General features: G+C 34.1%; 7 protein-coding genes across 8 annotated transcripts; 3 read left to right on the top strand and 4 right to left on the bottom strand.

Annotated features, from left to right (window-relative positions):
- Positions 1–103: 103 nt before the first annotated feature.
- On the bottom strand, positions 104–1,974 carry LOC135836032 (large ribosomal subunit protein mL62). 2 transcript variants are annotated; one of them, XM_065350606.1, is made up of 6 exons: positions 1,838–1,974; positions 931–1,012; positions 809–854; positions 601–743; positions 340–515; positions 104–251 (listed from the first exon to the last, which is right to left on the bottom strand). In XM_065350606.1, the coding sequence occupies exons 1-6, from the start codon at positions 1,942–1,944 to the stop codon at positions 170–172; spliced, it is 636 nt and encodes a 211-aa protein (XP_065206678.1). In that variant the 5' UTR covers positions 1,945–1,974; the 3' UTR covers positions 104–169. The 2 variants fall into 2 exon arrangements, with proteins under 2 accessions (XP_065206678.1, XP_065206677.1); XM_065350605.1 differs by lacking the exon at positions 1,838–1,974 and having other exon boundaries at positions 931–1,192.
- Positions 1,975–2,370: 396 nt separating this feature from the next.
- Positions 2,371–3,255, bottom strand: LOC135836036 (histone H2B). The gene has a single exon (XM_065350609.1). The coding sequence runs from the start codon at positions 2,886–2,888 to the stop codon at positions 2,514–2,516; it is 375 nt and encodes a 124-aa protein (XP_065206681.1). The 5' UTR covers positions 2,889–3,255; the 3' UTR covers positions 2,371–2,513.
- Positions 3,256–3,281: 26 nt separating this feature from the next.
- Positions 3,282–4,354, top strand: LOC135836037 (histone H2A). The gene has a single exon (XM_065350610.1). It carries the CDS (start codon positions 3,343–3,345, stop codon positions 3,715–3,717), a length of 375 nt encoding a protein of 124 aa, XP_065206682.1. The 5' UTR covers positions 3,282–3,342; the 3' UTR covers positions 3,718–4,354.
- A 1,055-nt stretch (positions 4,355–5,409) lies between these two features.
- Positions 5,410–6,205, bottom strand: LOC135836038 (histone H4). The gene has a single exon (XM_065350611.1). It carries the CDS (start codon positions 5,861–5,863, stop codon positions 5,552–5,554), a length of 312 nt encoding a protein of 103 aa, XP_065206683.1. The 5' UTR covers positions 5,864–6,205; the 3' UTR covers positions 5,410–5,551.
- Positions 6,206–6,638: 433 nt separating this feature from the next.
- Positions 6,639–7,508, top strand: LOC135836034 (histone H3). Its single transcript, XM_065350608.1, has one exon. The coding sequence runs from the start codon at positions 7,046–7,048 to the stop codon at positions 7,454–7,456; it is 411 nt and encodes a 136-aa protein (XP_065206680.1). The 5' UTR covers positions 6,639–7,045; the 3' UTR covers positions 7,457–7,508.
- Positions 7,509–10,325: 2,817 nt separating this feature from the next.
- LOC135836033 (histone H1-like) lies at positions 10,326–11,460 on the bottom strand. Its single transcript, XM_065350607.1, has one exon. The coding sequence runs from the start codon at positions 11,353–11,355 to the stop codon at positions 10,693–10,695; it is 663 nt and encodes a 220-aa protein (XP_065206679.1). The 5' UTR covers positions 11,356–11,460; the 3' UTR covers positions 10,326–10,692.
- A 6,198-nt stretch (positions 11,461–17,658) lies between these two features.
- On the top strand, positions 17,659–18,390 carry LOC135834083 (uncharacterized). Its single transcript, XM_065347920.1, has one exon. The coding sequence runs from the start codon at positions 17,659–17,661 to the stop codon at positions 18,388–18,390; it is 732 nt and encodes a 243-aa protein (XP_065203992.1).
- The last annotated feature ends 197 nt before the right edge of the window (positions 18,391–18,587 follow it).

Below are 18,587 nucleotides of genomic sequence, written 5' to 3'. Positions count from 1 at the left end.
CAATCAGCAAATCAAACGGTAATTTTCAATATTTCAAAAAGCTTCATACGAAATCTGTCTGCTGTGTGAAGTAGGTACATTAATCGAAATGAAAATAAAAGGAAACGAATACAGCAACTTCATTCTGAATATTTACAACAATCACATGAATATTTAATGTTAAATCGACTTATTCTACAATTCTTCTATTTTCCTTGATCAGTGAACGGAGTCGTTTTGATTGTAGCCTTTCACGATTAGCTTTCTCTTGTCTGAAGTAAGATACGTGAAAAATGCTATAATTTCTTGGATGGTTGTTTCATTTTGAAAATAATTCATCATACATGAAAAAAAACTCACCTCTTTCTAATTTTATCGATGGTTTCCGGAGAAGGTTCAGTAGAAGTGGATTGTTCTACAGCATGATAAATAATACATCGAAGTCTTTGCATCACATCTGCTCTGTTTAGTTGCTGAGAACGCGTTTTATCCGATTTAATTATGAAATATCCGTCCTTGGATAACTGATTTTTTTTCTATTCGAAAAACATAAAATAAAAACAAAAACTTAAACTACCGAACATTAAACTCACTCGAGAAGACGAATGTCCATTGTTTTACCATTTCGAGCAATTTAAGTCGCACATTTTCTGGAATCCAATCGGCGTCGGACAACTTGACTCGTAATTGCACTTTTGAGTAAGTATGATCTCTATTTTGACCACCTGGTCCTTGACTACGGGAATATTTGAATGTTATTTTATCTAAATAAAGAACAAATTATTAGTCAAGAATCGTGCTAATGTGAAACTACAGGAAAAGTGTTTACCTAATGGTATATATCCAGAGTATACTTGCGAGCATTTTTCAACGACCTGAAATTATATTCATCAAATATAATTAACCTCAGTAAATTATGAAGTGAAGGTTCATGTTGAAAATTTAACTTACCGATGATTCGTTCGGTGTAGTGATTTTTAAAGAGCTTTCCGGGTATAGATTTTTCAAACTGTGAGCGCTGGAATATTCAGTTCTTTGGGAAATTACCAGACGAGTTAGATTATTGCTCAAGATTGATAAACGATTAACAAGTTTAACAGGAAACATTATGGAGATAATAATGATATAATTGAATTGAATTAACGAATGTTGAGTAAAAATTAGTAAAATTCTATAATTCGCAAATCGCATGAAATCTGTTTTGATAATATTGATAAGCTACTGAAATATTTTTGTTGGAATGCGGTATGGCGACTGGCAAAAAATTCTTCGTTACTGCGTTTTGATTGGTTAAGGTTTTTTGCAATAAACAGTAATCAGCCAATCAACAAAATTGATCACGTCATTACGAAAACAGACAGCAAAAATTTTTCATTTTTTTTCTCACATATTTTTCATATTTTCTAATGAACTTTTGAATTTTGATTGTTAATTTGTTACAGAAGCAGGTAAAGTGAACGAGCAAGCTCTGAAAATTTTGTAATAATCCAAGTACTTAACTGAGATATTCGTATTCATGAAACGTTACAAATTCGCAGTAGCACAGTGTTATGAGTTAGTACAACAAAAAACATGATATTTCGAATCGAATGTAGGTACCTTATGTACCTAAGTAAATATCCTCATCATTATTCATGTTTATACTCAAGCTACGAAAACAAATACAAATTTTGAAATTATTGAAGTATTTTTCATGGAGCAGTTCAAAGTTTCAAACTCAAACGAATGTATGAGATGAGAATGAGATACGTGATTTTCTAATGAACTTGGCAAAGACAGCTGTATTCTGTATGATTAGGTAGATATAAAATTAATAAGTGTAGCATATTAATCTATTCAAAAGACTGAAACCACTTACGTTCGTTCGAAGTAAATACATAGAAACATAGCATTTAAAAGTTTTATGCTAAATTTATTCAAAATTACAAGGGTAATTTTGAATGAAAATTTGCTGGATTCTGTCATTTTATTTCATTTTAATGATGATTGAAAATATTGAATGAATAAATGATTACATCACGCACGCCTATTTTATCATTTTATGATTTCTTCAAGCCACCTCGAATCATTCGGTTTCTTAGCCCACTTGTTCACTGTTAAAAATTAAAATAGGTACCTACAACTTGAACACATATGTATGTATGTACATATAAAAATACTTGAACTGTAGTAATAATTGAAAGTGATAATTTTTGAATCAATTTACGTAATTGATGTTGGATTGATAGATTAGGAAAATGGATAAATGCGCTCATTTTTGAGAATTAGAAAGCTAAATGACGCAATAATAAGCTAGAATGAGCGATATGTTTATCTATTATCTCTTTCGTTTTAGATATTACAGATTGAACTGAGTCTTGGGTTTTGAGGACTGTAGACTGAAGTGATGACTTCTGAAAAGTTTACTAATTATTTATTTACCCACTTAACAGCGTTGGTTCCATTCAATCCTGTGTAGGTACATCATATTGAGAAGAAATTCAATTGATGGCCCTGAAAAGGGCCGTTTTAAGTAGTTGCTTGAAGTTAGCAGTTTACTTCGAACTAGTGTACTTGGTAACTGCTTTAGTACCTTCGGATACAGCGTGTTTCGCCAATTCTCCAGGTAATAATAAACGGACGGCAGTTTGAACTTCCCGACTAGTGATGGTAGAACGCTTATTGTAATGAGCTAATCTGCTAGCTTCAGCGGCAATACGTTCGAAAATATCATTAACAAAACTGTTCATGATACTCATCGCCTTAGAAGAAACACCGGTATCAGGATGAACCTGCTTCAACACTTTGTAGATGTAGATAGCGTAGGATTCTTTCCTTTTCTTGTGTTTCTTTTTGTCGTCCTTTTTAATATTTTTCTGGGCTTTACCCGCTTTCTTCACAGCTTTACCGGTACTTTTCGGAGGAGCCATCGTGAATAGTACGTACTACTAGTACACGCAATAAACACAAATGATGTCCGTAAATAGTAAAATCAATATATATACGAAATCACCAAAAAAAGAACTACCAATCAGGTTTCAGTATTGTCAGAATAAATTGAATGTTGCTAAACTATCATATTCATGGGTACTTAACGTTGTTTCGCGTTGTATTTCTATCGACCAATCACAGAGCTCGGTTTCGAAACTCGTTTGACTTGAAGTATAATCATCAGGTTACTTTACGTAATGTGAACTTGCATTATCGTAACGCGGTTTTGCGATGCAGATGTTTTATCCAATCAAAACGCGTTACTATAATCTGTAATTCTCATTGGTTATCGAATTTCGAAGTTTTTGAATATATACTTGAATTTGCTCTATTCTTCAATCATTCTTACTTCGTTTTCTGTGTTGAGTTCCTGTGTTACTATCTATATTCATCATGTCTGGTCGTGGTAAAGGTGGCAAAGTTAAAGGTAAATCAAAGACTCGTTCTTCAAGAGCTGGACTTCAGTTCCCTGTTGGTCGTATCCATCGTTTGTTGAGAAAAGGCAACTATGCCGAACGTGTTGGAGGTGGTGCCCCAGTGTACCTCGCCGCCGTGATGGAATATTTGGCTGCTGAAGTGTTGGAGTTGGCAGGTAATGCCGCTCGTGACAACAAGAAGACTCGTATCATTCCACGTCATTTGCAATTGGCCATCCGTAACGACGAAGAGTTGAACAAACTCTTGTCTGGAGTTACCATTGCTCAAGGTGGTGTTTTACCCAACATTCAAGCTGTATTGTTGCCAAAAAAAACCGAAAAGAAAGCTTAAGCGCCTTCACTCATCTACAATAAAACGGCCCTTTTCAGGGCCACCAATTTAATTTCTTCTACAGTATGTGTGTACAACTAACAGCTTAATACGTTGAATAAAACCGTATCGGTGTATCAAATAGCACGTAATAATAATTTACATTGCATTCGTCCCGTAAGTGTACCATAACTGACGTAATTTTAGGGACGTAGGAATGCCATTAACAGCATACTGTATTGTCTAGCTCTAGAGCTGGACAACATTAATACTGTCCGGCTCTAGAGCTGGACAATACTGATACTGTCCGGCTCTAGGGAGGTTATTCCTCTATGTATATCATATATCTTGGTAAGTCCCAAATTTTTCTCAAATTTGAATTTTGATCAAGGTTCACAGTCCAACTTCAAAATTCAATTTATTAATTTTATTAAGACTTGACATCCCGTATGAAATAGGTATTACCTGAAATTTTTGATCTTGCTATGAAAATTTGAAAAACTATCCGATTCCGATCATCCGATCCCCTATCCTCTCATTCTATCCTCGATCCGGCCATTCTGTAATCTATTTATATAACATGCATATTATTATTTCATTTGCATTTATGTAATTTTTGAATTTTACGAATATTATGAAATTAATTATCCACTGCGTTTGTATTGAAAATTCTCATTTTTGGTGATCAATCATTAGGACTATAGAGAAACACTCTTGACTTATGTATTTGCTGAATATTTGAAAACAGCAGCAAGTTGATAAATGGAGTTGTCAATCCTTAAATTAACTACTGAATTTTGAAATCAACACCAAATCTTTATCGAAAAACAGCTTTATTTCATTTTGATTTTTGACATTTTCAAAGGTTCACGTTCACTACTTCATTTACATATTGAAAGCCTCTGATTGGTTGATTTGATAAATATTATACACCAATCAATATCAAGACAGTTCACTTTCAGTTTCGTCTCAAAACTGCTACATGCTTTTGCCTTTTGGTGAAAAATGTGTTGTTTTGATTTCATTATCTATATTTCAGCTTTTATAGTATTATTTTTTCTATTAAAATTATGATTATGTGCGAGTATAACAAAATATATTTTAGCCATTGGCCCGTAGATTCTAATCGATGAAGACATTATACAGTGCACACAGAGTTGTTCTGAATGTTACGTACATTGCATTATATATTATCATTTATTATGTGTTATTGGCATTATACTAAAAAAAAATCGGTTTTGATACACCTTATCGGTATTCTTGAAACGACCGGCATATATTCGTTCGTAATTTCTGTCTAGTTGATATGAAATGAGTAATTATAACTCCATATGGTGAAACAGCGCTATGCAATGCTATAGAGCTGGCGTTTAAGGATGTATACATTCATGACCATGAATTATTCATGTATTTGGTTTTTTTTTGTTTCGAACTAATGAAGAAAGAAAATAAAGAAAATCGATATTGTCGTCCTGAATGAAATATTTTCTGTCTTGCGTAAATAGTCACGTACCTACATACTAAATTTTGAAATGAATGAAAAGAAATTAGGAATAAATAAATAAAATAAAATGGAAGAATGAACTTGCATGTCAATGAAAATGAACGTATAACGTATTCAAATTTCAACATGAGGTATATTGGAATTATTGTACAATCCTAATCCTACCTCAATATTGCAATATTCAATCAATAAATCAATACTCACACTCGCCCATATAATCATTTATAATGTTCGTTTTCATATCAGATATCAGACTGATACACATTCAACAACACTTTCAACACATTGAGAAGAAATTGAAATTGGTGGCCCTGAAAAGGGCCGTTTTAGTAACAAGATGATTATCCAAATTTAACCGCCGAAACCGTACAAAGTTCTTCCTTGACGTTTCAAAGCATACACAACATCCATAGCTGTGACGGTTTTCCTCTTGGCGTGTTCGGTGTAGGTAACAGCATCACGGATAACGTTTTCCAAAAAGACTTTCAAGACACCACGGGTTTCTTCGTAAATTAATCCAGAAATACGTTTCACACCACCACGTCTGGCTAAACGACGGATAGCTGGTTTCGTGATACCTTGGATGTTATCACGTAAGACTTTACGATGACGTTTAGCGCCTCCTTTTCCGAGTCCTTTACCTCCTTTACCGCGACCAGTCATTTTGAACTGATGATTTTTTTTAACACGACTTCAAGTAGAAACTAAATTACACAATGATTCCGATATGTTCGAGAACGTTATTTATATACAATTTTTCAGCCAGAATAAACGATTTTCATTGGACGAGAGCTTCGGTATGGAAATAAAACGAAAGAATACATTTCATTGGTCGATTTCTTAGTTATGTTGAACCAATAGAATTGTTGCTTTCGTGTTATTGAAAAAAATGCTAATTTATCAGGGCATGATGAAAATAGAAAATGCGCGAAATAATTTTTTCATCTTGTTTCAGACTACTAACCTTACTCGAATTCGAATTCACCTGAAGTTGAACTGGAAATAAATCTCATTCTCATAAATCAAATTAAAATTTTCATCATTTTATTGAACTTAGCACCAAACCTGAAATATTAACAAGATTTGAGAGAATTCAGAATTTGAAAATAAAATGAAGTTTTTCTAAAGTAGGTAAATCTATCACGAGCTGTAGATTCATTTACCATCAATTTATTAAAAATCACTCAATTGTTCTGGAGTTGAGCTATTCAAAATTGCTGTTTTAGATTTCCCAGAAATTTTTTTGAGATCGATGGTTGCTACCAGTTTGTTTTTTTTTCATTACCTTAAAAAGTTGACTTCAAGTTTGAAAATTTCTTACTTGAAAAAATAGGTTCAAGATTCATCATGATCATTACCAATGGATTTGACCTCTATAAATTCTCCCCTGAAACTAAGTAATACTTTCTAAATTTATTTCAATTCATGCCATGTTATCAAACTTTTGAATAGGTAATATGTGCTATCTAGAATGGCGAAAAAAAATGCAAATGCATTGCCCTGATTATTACAATTATACAGTAATGTACCAATCAATAATTCAAATAATTGAATAAATGGCTCCTTTTTTAATCATAATTTATAAATTCCCAATTCATTCGTATTAGAAAAACCGTTACTTAAAATTAAAAAATAAATCCTTCTCAATCATTATAAAAACGCGCGAACCACGTTCATAAAAACGATAACCCTCATTGGAAGGAAACATAGTACCTCACCAACCAATAGAATTGCAGGAGTGCTATGGAAATAGTATAAATACAACGCGACTGATCGAAACTAGTATTGTTGTATCCTGCACCTAAACGATACGTTCGTGTCTTGACTTTAACGAAATCATTCGTAATGGCTCGTACCAAGCAAACTGCCCGTAAATCCACTGGTGGAAAAGCCCCGAGAAAGCAACTTGCCACCAAAGCCGCCCGTAAAAGCGCGCCAGCTACCGGAGGAGTGAAAAAACCCCACAGATATCGTCCTGGAACTGTCGCCTTGAGAGAAATCCGTCGTTACCAGAAAAGTACTGAACTACTGATCCGTAAATTGCCATTCCAACGGTTAGTTCGTGAAATCGCTCAAGATTTCAAGACTGATTTACGATTCCAAAGTTCGGCTGTTATGGCTCTGCAAGAGGCTAGCGAAGCTTACTTGGTAGGTCTTTTCGAAGACACTAACTTGTGCGCTATCCATGCCAAACGTGTAACCATCATGCCTAAGGATATTCAACTCGCTCGTAGAATTCGTGGAGAAAGAGCTTAAGTTGAATTCTTCTTCGATTGTTTTAATAAAACGGCCCTTTTCAGGGCCAAAATATTTATTTCTTCAATGTATGTGGTTCATGTTGATTGTTGCGTATTTTTGATAAAATGCTAAACTGAATTGTTTGCCTGCATATTGCAAAACCGCCACTGTCTGTCTATCTTGATTTTTTTTTTACAGCTGAAGAAAAAAAGGCTTTTCTACTAATCAGAATTACTACCTATACCTGAATAATTAAGTTTAAGTACTTAGTTACAATTGCAGATGTGATCAACTTGTCATAATTTCAGCCCTAGAATTGAAGTGAATGAATTCACGAAATCACGAATGATCTGTGATGAAAAATTGACGATAACGCTGATATTAAATTTGATGTGTATTTATTCTTATTATTTGAAAAAATGAACTTCGGTTTGCTATTTTGACATTTTGTACTCAGGGTTGAAGAATTTAACCCTTAAATGCCACAAGGTGGTGAATTTCACCACACCAGTTTTTTCGATGCGTTACGCTGGCAGGAAAGAGTGCTCGGGTGGGAACGACTATTGGTACATGTGTGTGTATGTCTTGCGCTTCAATTCCGCTGTTGAGCATATTGCATACTTTTTTATTTTAAGGGGCAGAAATTTTTTAAAACGAGTGAAATAATAATTATTTTTGAATTTTTTGCCCCTTAAATGAGAAAAATAGGCAAGTTGTTGTACATAAATTAGTAGAGCATGGATACATAAATATTTAACAGGCGGTAGTTTCATTCCAGTCGCTGTCGATTGGCTACAAAAAACTATCAAAAAATATGAAAAAATTTTATTTTTTTTTCAAAAAATTGTGCCCCTTAAAATATGAAAGTAGGCAATGTGTCAAACATGCCAAATGAAAGGGTGAACATTTACGCACATGTATCAGGTAGCCATGATATCAAGTCTCTCGTCAGTCCAGTGCAAGAAAATCTTGAAAAAAATATAAGTGTGGCATTTAAGGGTTAATAACATTTTTTCAATGTTGGAAAAGTGCATGACAAAAAAAACATCGTAAATTATTCATTGACCAATCAAAAAGGAGTGTTGAGTAAATAAGATTTCAAATCGGCGGATGTACAATTTTTATCCACTCGAAATTTCGAAAGTGAAACCCTAGAAATCTATTTTGGGATTTTTGAGCTCTGATGAGATTTCGTGGAAAAGAAAGCGTTGAAAATTCTTCAGCAAGAAAATTTCAATTAGCTTTACCCAATCAGAAGCAAGTAAATAGTTCCAACCGAAAAATCTTCAGTTGAAATTTCAGAAGAAATATTGATTTTCAAATCATTTTTTTGAATACAATTACGTAATATTTAATGATCTTTATAAAGCAACCATTGGCGGTAGCTTACATATTTTTTAAAGACAAACTTGGAAGGGAAAGTATGCAGAGAGTAATTTTTTAAAACAACTTAAACGCATCTACGACACATTGTAATATGGTCGTTCTTTGTCAGATTTTTTTTCATTTAAAATTAGTGGAGTAAATGAGTACCTATTTTCAATTTTTCGTGTAGGTAGGTAGTCTGTTTTTTTTTCTTCAAAATTTTCGTTCATGTTCAACATTTTTGTAAATAATTTGACATATGTACTTACCTACCCTAAATTTAATTTTCACTGCCCGAATGTAAAATTTCACCTATCACTTAGAATTAATTTTCTGAGACTGTGGTTGTTTTTTTAAACCGAGTTTCTACTTTTTACGTCGGTGGCGCCTTTGATAATATCGATCATGTTCAAGGTAGGGATCGTTGAAGCCCAGAAAAGTTCGGAAAATCTGATTACGAGTATCTAAAGTCAATCGTAGGTCAGTTTTTGTATTTTTTGTGATCTCTAATTTGATCACGAAAAAATCTAACATCGATACTGACTTCTTTTTTCGAATAATAAGTACCTAGCGATGCTTTTTCCTCCAAAAATTGTGTTGTTTCAGCACGGAGAGTGCCCAAAAAACTGAGGAATAAGTCAAAAACTTTTTTAAAACTACCTATTTAATTTTTTTAAATTTTTTTTACTTACATTATAATACTTGTTTTTGTATTGTGATAAGAATGATTGCTAGTGATTTTTATTTAGCTGGTCTTAATATGATTGGTACTCCTTTAAGCCTCATGTTGGTTGGATTGTTCTTTTGAAAAAAAAAGAGGTAGATAGACAATCAAAGACAGTTTTGAATACCAGCTCTGAACGGATGGCAGAGCTCATTTATTTGTTTTTTTATTCAAAATAGTCCAGTAGGTCAAAAAAATTCCCATCTCAGCGATTTTTTCATAGGTATGTTTTATTGACTCTTCTTAATAACATGAAAGTCCTCACCGATGAACCTAGTGCGACCGCCTCCAGCCTTTTTGCGGTGGTTTTCACGAAAAAAACGAAACTACCCCGGAACCCAAACACATTTGACAGTTGAAAATTATATTCGGTTGTTCTCATATTAATATATTCGTTTTCAAAATCTTCTAAATAAGTATTTATTCAAAAAAAGGCGAAAAAATATTTCAAAATTTGAGAACTATATAACTGTTCTTGAAACAAAATCCTAAAAATTTGTGGTGCCTAATTTATGTAATTGCAGAAAAAAAGCAATGAAGAAAAATAATATAACTTAAAAAAATTGATCACTTCATCGTTGTTTTCGTGAAACCTGCAATTTTTTTTTTTTGGACTATACTCAGCTGTTCTTTCAAGATTCCAATTGAATAATAACACGTAGGTACCTACGTACATATGTTTGTACGTGTTTTTAAGCGACAATTCGCATTGCACCCTTTGAGTATATAATATACATGATGTATATTATATACTCAAAGATTGCACCGATGTATATTTTCAGAAATTTGCAATACCAATTTGCCAGAAGTATCGATACTTTTTCGTTTTTAATCAGTAAACATTATCAAGGATCAAGGTAGTTAATAGATAATATAGGTACCAAATAAAACTTTGAAATTGCGATTTTTTGATTTTCATTTAATCCACTTTCCTCGATCAAACCAATCGATTCGATGCATTTCAGATCATTACCACGTTCACCTTGAATGACGAGTTCGAACAATGTAGGTATTATCTACATTTCGAATTCGAAATGCATAAATTCGACAAGTTCAACTTCAAATTATCGAAAGAACACTCCGTGTATCAATATTGTAGAAGAAATAGAAATGGTGGCCCTGAAAAGGGCCGTTTTAAGTACAACTTCCAGTCAATTTAGTTGATTTACTTCTTGGGTGCAGCTTTTTTGGTCACGGTTTTCTTGACTGCGGCCTTCTTCGGTTTGGGGGATTTTGGTTTCTTGGCAGCTGGGGCTTTGGCGGGTTTCTTCGCTTTCGGAGATTTCGGTGCCTTTTTGGCAGCAGCTGGTTTCGGCTTGGCGGCTTTCGGTTTAGCTGGTGCTTTTTTAGCAGCGGCTGGTTTCTTGGCAGCGGCCTTTGGTTTCTTAGGCTCCGCGGCTTTCTTTTCCTTCTTTTCTGCTGCTGGTTTCTTCTTCTTAGGGGCAGCCTTCTTCTTCTTGGGAGCTTCGCTCTTGGCGGTAGCAGCCAATTTGAAAGAGCCAGAAGCGCCTTTACCTTTCGTGCGAACCAAGGTACCTTTTTCGACGGCGGTTTTCAAATACTTTTTGATGAAAGGAGCTAATTTCTCAGCATCGATTTTGTAAGTAGCGGTGATGTACTTCTTGATGGCTTGTAACGACGAACCACCTCGTTCTTTCAAACTTTTGATGGCATTGTTTACCATCGAAGCGGTCGGTGGATGAGAAGGCGATGCCTTTTTGGAACCAGATTTCGGCTTCGCAGCTGCAGTAGACTTCTTCTTTTTCGCTGGGGTAGCGGAAGCCGGTGCAGGGGCGGCAGATGTTTCTTGAGCTTCGGATTCAGTCATAATGGACCACGTACAAAGTAGCGAACACAATAACGCACAGTAACACGTAAATAAAAGTAGTGAATAGATGACGGAACGTTGCCTGACTATATATGTGACGAAGTAATACCGTATGGTGGGCCAACGTTGTTTCATATACTCGAAAGTAATACCGTATTGAAGAAACGGGTCTGCTGCGGCGAACTTGTAAACGACAAATATCTCTTTTCGTGTTTCTTTCATCGAATTGATTACAAATTGTCATGTATTTGATGATTTTTTTGGAAATATTTTTCTGGTTTTAGACTCTTGAAACCTTCCATCACATACATACAATTCGTTTCATCGACTGAACTTCGTTTAAATCGATAAAATAAGCTATTTTTCAGAGCGACTGTTACAAAATTACTATCTCACTTATGAAAAAACCATTAAAAATATATTAAACCGTTAAAAATTAATAATTCCGAGCAGCGTAATTTAAAAATAGAACATTACTGTTCGTGAAATTACATTTATAATGTATCCTCGTCCAACAGAGGTTGAAAAAATCCGAGTTTTTCAAAGCCATCTTAGCACAAATTTTTCAACATTCCGACGTATACGTGATTGTTTGTCCTACATTTTGCAAATAATTTTGCGCCGAAAATTTATAAATTTTTGAAAAATTATCATCACATTTAATCCCAATATACTCGAAATAACATTAAAATACATAACTACATAAGCTTCACATCTTTATCCTTTGAATAAGTGAAATGTTTCATACTACCTAGTGCAGTAGGCGCGATCCTTAATTGCTCAATGTTAAACGCAACATCGCATTAGTTATTTCAAAATCATTTTTTTTCTGATTTCGAAAATTCAACAAAATTATATTTTTGATTTCGTTTCGTACGTAATTTAATCTAGATAAATTTGCAAGTGGTATTTTAATTACCTGGATATTTTTTATCAATGCAGTTTTAGCCTATACACGCATTTAGTTGGAACATTCAATGAATGATACTTTCGGACTTCACGTTTGTTTATTTTTAAAAAGGAATGTTTTTTTAAAATATCACGTACCTACTTAGACTGAATTAGACTTTTGTTGATAAATACTTATAGTACCTACCTAAGTAGGTATATACGTGAAAGTGTAAACCATGGTTAAATTCGAAAAGCCAGATTTCGAAAATGTTTCTTGTTCACTGTTTAGGCCTATCAATCAAGACAACCCTATAAATCACCTGAAATTATTTTTGTTTGAAGTTTTGCATTAAAATATCGAATATAAAACTAATCATTTAATTTTAAAATTTTAAAATTGATGTTTTTTAATAGAATTAGTTCTACTCTCTCAAAAAATGCTTTAAATTACATTGGCGAGTTCAAATAGAAAAGTGACATCATCGAAAAATATTTTGTTTACCTATTTGAAAATTCTCGAGCAATGTCATTTTATTAATGTAGGTATTTAATGTACCTATATGTAATTTGAAGCATTACAATGTTAGCCTTTGGTCAGTTTGGTCCATTCTCAACGTATTGGTATTAACTATAATATTATCTATTTAAAATTACGATACGAATACGAACGTACAAATCGAGAACTAAAACTTCAAGCATGATGAGTATCAACATAAAAAGTCCAAATAGTTATTCACGTCAGATTAAGATATAAACGAATGATCCATAAATTTGCCATTGCCCCCCCCCCCGCTTGCGAGCAAAAATTTGAAATAAAACATGCAGAAATGGACTTTTTTCATTTTTGGGAGCCATTTTTTCGAAAAATGATAAAATCATCATGCATTACCAAAGGTTTTCAGAAAATTACCTTTAATATTGATTTTACATGACTAAATAAAAATCTGGCTTTGCTGCCCCTCCTTAAAAAAATCTTGGCAACGCCACCGATTAGAGTGGATGAAGAAAAACGATTAATTTCTATAGGTCCTCTTTCGACTGAGGACGATGCCTAGACTTTGAAAGGTACCTACTACCTAGTTGTACGATTATGCCATTTTTACAGAGGCCATAGGATGACTGAAATGGGAAATTTTCTGTAACTTGATTTTGATGTTTATACATTGGTTTTTGAATTTTTTAAAATCTAATTTTGCGAATGGATCGTAACTTTGATTTGATAGATAGGTACCTACCAGCTACCTATTGGTTCACTTTTTTAGCTCATTGTCAGTTCATATAAATTTTTGAACTGGACAAGCTAGATCGAAAGAGCATACAAAAATACGAGTATATCAGTATAGACAAAGTTTCAGGTACTAAAGTGCATTAATTTCTCAATTTTTGACGAATTTTTAAAAATTAAATTTGGATTAAAAAAATGAGAAAAAAATCAAAATGTTACCAAATTGACCTAGAAAACTGAAATTTGGGATCGTGTCCTATTTTCGATCCATCCGAATCGATCGGTAATGGTTTCGAACCGTTTTGAGCTGTTTTGGGGTTTCTAGAAGATTTTTGAAACTTGAAACTTCTTCAAAATGTTCATAAAAGCGTAACAGGCAGAATTTACTCTGCACTTTTTAAAAATCGGGGCATGATCGAACAAGTGGGGACCAATATTGAGCATTTGAGCGCACCTACGTGCTAAAGATGATTTACAATAATTTTATTACTTTTTTTGGAAAATTGGAATTTCCGACAAGTTGCGTTCCAAAACAACTTGAAATCACCTGCAGTTGACTCAGCATGTTGAAGCTATGCTGCACCACGAATTTCGGCTTTCCAACTTTATTTGGAGAAATGTTGTGGAATTTCAAGTTTCAAAAATCTACATGCAGACCCCAAGGATACTTACATCTATTCAAAATTTCAGCTTTTTAAGTCAATATGGTGAAATTTTGACTTTTTTCTCATTTTTTATCCAAATTTGATTTTTAAAAATTCGCCAAAAATCGAAGAATGTACTTATTATAGCTCCCAGAATTTTAGCTCGTTTAGTGATGTGTTTTTGCATGATCTTTTGATCTATAGCGATGTCCAGTTCAACATTTTTTTACGTGTTCTTTTTTTTTGAATTTATGAAAGTAAGTTTGCATTACCTGGCTGTAGCTAAAGGGGTAACGGCCCAGTTTTTTTTTACCCTCTCTAGTTTTTTTTACCCCCCCCCCAGAATTTTTTGAAAAATAAGCCACCAAAGTCATGAATCGATTTGAAAACCATATTAACATGTTTTGTACCTCTTTTGGAACACAATGCCCTTGAAAAGCTGCATTTTCCATTCAATGTTCATGGTTCAGGAGACTTTGAAAAATGCGATGTGAATTTTAGTCAATTTTCTTAACAAAGTTTTTAAAAAGTGAGTTTTGATTTTACGAATGGGTCGCACTAATTTCCATAAAAATGAGTTCATGAGTACATCACTGAATTCTACACACTGTGGTCTATTAGATGAGCTACCTATTCATTTTTCATCAAAATTGTTTTCTAAAAATTTTTAGAGGGGGTAAAAAATAGGGAACGAATCAAGCCCAGTGCAGTTTTCTATTTTTTTTTTTACCGGGTAAAAAAAATAGAAAATCCATATTAATTTTTGTTCTCTAATTTTTTTACCCCCCTCCCCCCCTATTTTCAGAATTTTTGCTCGCTGACGACCATTTAAAGGTGTGATATCAATTTTATTCATTTTAGGGGAAGAATTTGAATGTACAGCTCTGAACTTTTGTAAATAATATTGTCCAAAAAACACTTTCTAATACTGTTGGTTACATCAATGTAAACAATCAACCAAAAAAATGGAATAAATGATTGATAGGTACCCCTCTAATATAGGTTTTCTATGAAAGCAAATGAAACAAAAACGGGTACAAAATTGAAGACTTTATAGCAGTAACATGAAAACAGAAAATTGGAGCAGGAACTTTCACAGCAATTTTTCACCACCAGATATCCGCAAAAAATTTCCAAAAAGAAAATTTGCACAAATAATCTTTATAAATTCTCAATTTTATTCTCAATTATGTTTTCAAGCAATGAATACACTAATGATAACGGAAAGGGCGCTTTTTGGCATGATTAATTAATAATTTGTTAGGAAACGTTGAATCTATGTTGTTACCTGAAAACACAGAAAAAATTGGACGGTAAAAAAAAATAGCGAATGAGGGTAAAAAAATTGCGAACTCGTTTTTTTGCAAAAAATAATTTTTTTGGCGAACCTATATGAAAATAAACTTTTGGCAAATACTGAATCTTGTCAACGAATGTTTGCTGATTTCAATGCACTTTTCAGTTTTTCTCTAGCTTCCTTCATTAGGTCAAAAGAAATTTCAAGATAAGTCTTTAGGAGGGTAAAAATATAGGACCGTTACCCCTAGATAGAAATACCTTCAACTTACCTCGAAATAAAATGTCGAGAAGTCCCAACCGTTATCATGTTTGGTTGCCTATCTGGTAAGTTGAAGGAGTTACGTCACGCGTCATCTACAAAAATCAAAATCCATTCGTCAAAAATAAATAAATGTTTCAACCATTTAAATATGTTATAATGACAAATTGTTCATCAATATGTACATTTGCGGTGTCGCGTAAATTTTCAAATTGTGTTCGCCCTTTCCATTTTTAAAGTAAGCCATTTCAATTAACCAAACATTATCCGGCCACCTTCTGAGAATTTTAAACAGATCGCATCATTTTTTTTGAGCTAAAATTCAACGATTTTGAGAAATTCGCAAAAAATAAGAAAATTCTTGGATCATTTAAATGACTTCGGTCCTCATTTATAAAAAATGCTCGAGCAAACGAACAAAAAGTATCATTATGACAAATTAATTACCCATCTTGAAAATTAATAGGGCAAACAGAATTTGAAAATTTAAAATTTTCAAAATTAATTCCAGTCCAATTTAGAAATTTTGAATCAAGCCCCCTCTCCTCACAATTTTGAAAATGGGCAATTTGTCATAATCTTTGATAGTTCACTCGAATACAATCGGTTACGATTAGTAGTGCTACTATTTATTTGAATGATTCAACTTTTTTTACATTTTTGACGAATTTTTCAAACTTGGCATATTTTGATTTATGTAGGTATGTAGATGTCGTAACTCCTTCAACTTACCAGACAGGCAACCAGTCATGATGACGTATTTTGTTCAGCTCCTCGAGTAGAATATTGTTTGAATTACTCGAATTTCGGCACAAGATTCCCAGAACACTCTATACTTACTTACTAACAATAGCTTAAGTAGGGGGGGGGGCAAACCTCCCCCCCCGAAACCCTGAAAATATTAATTTTTCGCTCGCAAAGGCCGCACCATTGCGTAAAAAATACACTTTTTTCTGTACGATATCTTGTATCTTGATTTCAACTTTGACATACCCCCCCCCCCCCAAGGGGTGTCAAGTTACGCTACTGCTTAGTGCTTACTAACAACAAGCTGTAATAAATTTTTATACTCCAGCCACTGTTATGCAAGTTATTAGGTACTTAAGTACCACAAAATGATCTTTTGAAATTGTAAAATGAATTGAATTTGTCTAATTCTGAAGCGGAATTGGCAATTCACAAATCAGCTAGGAGATCTTCGCTGTTCGCTCTTCGCTTTGCTTTAAATATTGCTAAATCTAAAATATAGGAACTTAGGTAGGAAGATGCATTAGTTAGGTTAAGTGTTATAGAAACATTAATGTATAGTTTTAGTTAGCTTTTGTTAACAACAATATCGTAGGTCTGTAGTAGATGTTCTGCGTGTTCTGTATCGCCCATGGTGTCGCCTACCCCTATCCCCTATCCCCTAGCGTGTCGACACGTTGCCGTCGTCGCCGTCGGTTGTGCACGCTGTCCAAATACATAGGAACCAATGTACCATTTCAGGCACGCGGTACACATTCCCACAGTCTAGTCTTTTTCAAGGTAGCCCCTTGTCCTTCCTCTTCCCCTTCCACACACAAATGCTTTGCACCTTTGCAATTGTAATATACACATGTTGTGATAGGACCTTTTAGACGAGATTTCAGAGATTGTTGTTTGTGATAGGTGCGCATTTTCTTACTTTGGCCAATGACGTTCGTAACGTTAATTTTTAATTCGAGTTTTGTTTGAGTTCGAGAGCGGAGAGCCGAAGCAAGGCATGTGCTGGTGCTGGTGTTGTGGTTTGCGATACATGTGATTCGACTGTGATGTTTTAAAAAACCAAACGATCTCCTCTGTCCGTTATTTTTTTTTATTGCACAAGTGTAAAATATTATTTTACTGTATAGTGCGCTTGATTAATTTTATTCGATTCATCGATTGCGCGGCGCGGCGGTGTTTTTATTAATTTGTTGATGACATTTGCGAATTCGAGTGAGTAAATACTGATATTTGCGAACATGCCGCGATACACGCAGAAGCAACGATTATCCGCGAAACGAGATTCCATCAGGAATGCCGGTAACTTGAATCAAAGTGGCGATGTTTCACAAAGGCAAAGTCTACCGGCGTTTACGGCTCATGCTGCGCGAAAAAGTATTGTAAATGGGAATGCATCTTTCCAAAATTCTCACGCTTCCAGAGAAAATAGCGGAGACCTTGAGGGTAAATTTTACGCTAGAAAAAGTTTTTACGAAGAGGAACGAAGATCACTACCAAAAAAGACACCTTCTAGCGGACCATTACGTAGAAGCACCCGACAATCAGGTATTGATGGTGACAAAAAAACTGAAAAAACGCCCAGCACTACCGTACTTTCAAAAAGCAAGACTAATGCGAATAAAGTTATTAAAAAATCTAAGAAATCAGTCCGTTCGCGTTCATTTGCTGCAACACGTGTGCATCGTCGTCGTAAGCCAGGCGTTCTAGCTTTGCAGCAAATCCGACATTATCAAAAAGAAACTGGTATGTTGATCCCAAAATTAAGCTTTCAACGACTCGTAAAAGAAGTTCTTCACGATTACTCGCCGATCGATTATCGTATTCAAAGTGAAGCGTTGAGAGCTTTGCAAGAAGCTGCGGAAATGCATCTGGTTCGAAAGTTCGAGAATGGTCAGTTGTGCGCGGTACATGCCCATCGCGTTACTCTTATGACGCGAGATTTTACGTTATTAAAAATGTTTGAAAAATAATTGTGTTATGTATATGTATGTATGTACTATATGTTGGCGTTTTGTCGCTTGAATTTTCACGAATTTCGATAATATTTTTTCTATAAATTTTTTGATACCTATACGTTTTTAAGTTATATTACCAAAACGGTACGTAATATCTACTGTTTCCGTGTGTGTTTATTTGAATAAATTGATTACGTTTTATTTACAATACT

Source organism: Planococcus citri, chromosome 2 (genome assembly GCF_950023065.1).
Source record: "Planococcus citri chromosome 2, ihPlaCitr1.1, whole genome shotgun sequence".
Lineage (NCBI taxonomy): Eukaryota > Metazoa > Arthropoda > Insecta > Hemiptera > Pseudococcidae > Planococcus > Planococcus citri.
Note: the sequence above shows the minus strand (reverse complement) of the source record. Positions and strands in the feature narration are given on the sequence as shown.

What these genes read in the sequence shown, in the direction of transcription:
- LOC135836038 (XM_065350611.1), bottom strand. Translation starts at nt 5,863, where the DNA reads ATGACTGGTCGCGGTAAAGGAGGTAAAGGACTCGGAAAAGGAGGCGCT.
- LOC135834083 (XM_065347920.1), top strand. Translation starts at nt 17,659, where the DNA reads ATGCCGCGATACACGCAGAAGCAACGATTATCCGCGAAACGAGATTCC.
- LOC135836034 (XM_065350608.1), top strand. Translation starts at nt 7,046, where the DNA reads ATGGCTCGTACCAAGCAAACTGCCCGTAAATCCACTGGTGGAAAAGCC.
- LOC135836032 (XM_065350605.1), bottom strand. Translation starts at nt 1,170, where the DNA reads ATGCGATTTGCGAATTATAGAATTTTACTAATTTTTACTCAACATTCG. An exon ending in GACTTAAATTGCTCGAAATG is followed by an intron (nt 516 to 600) that starts GTAAAACAATGG and finishes TTTTTCGAATAG; the next exon opens with AAAAAAAATCAGTTATCCAA. An exon ending in ATCGATAAAATTAGAAAGAG is followed by an intron (nt 252 to 339) that starts GTGAGTTTTTTT and finishes ATCTTACTTCAG; the next exon opens with ACAAGAGAAAGCTAATCGTG.
- LOC135836037 (XM_065350610.1), top strand. Translation starts at nt 3,343, where the DNA reads ATGTCTGGTCGTGGTAAAGGTGGCAAAGTTAAAGGTAAATCAAAGACT.
- LOC135836036 (XM_065350609.1), bottom strand. Translation starts at nt 2,888, where the DNA reads ATGGCTCCTCCGAAAAGTACCGGTAAAGCTGTGAAGAAAGCGGGTAAA.
- LOC135836033 (XM_065350607.1), bottom strand. Translation starts at nt 11,355, where the DNA reads ATGACTGAATCCGAAGCTCAAGAAACATCTGCCGCCCCTGCACCGGCT.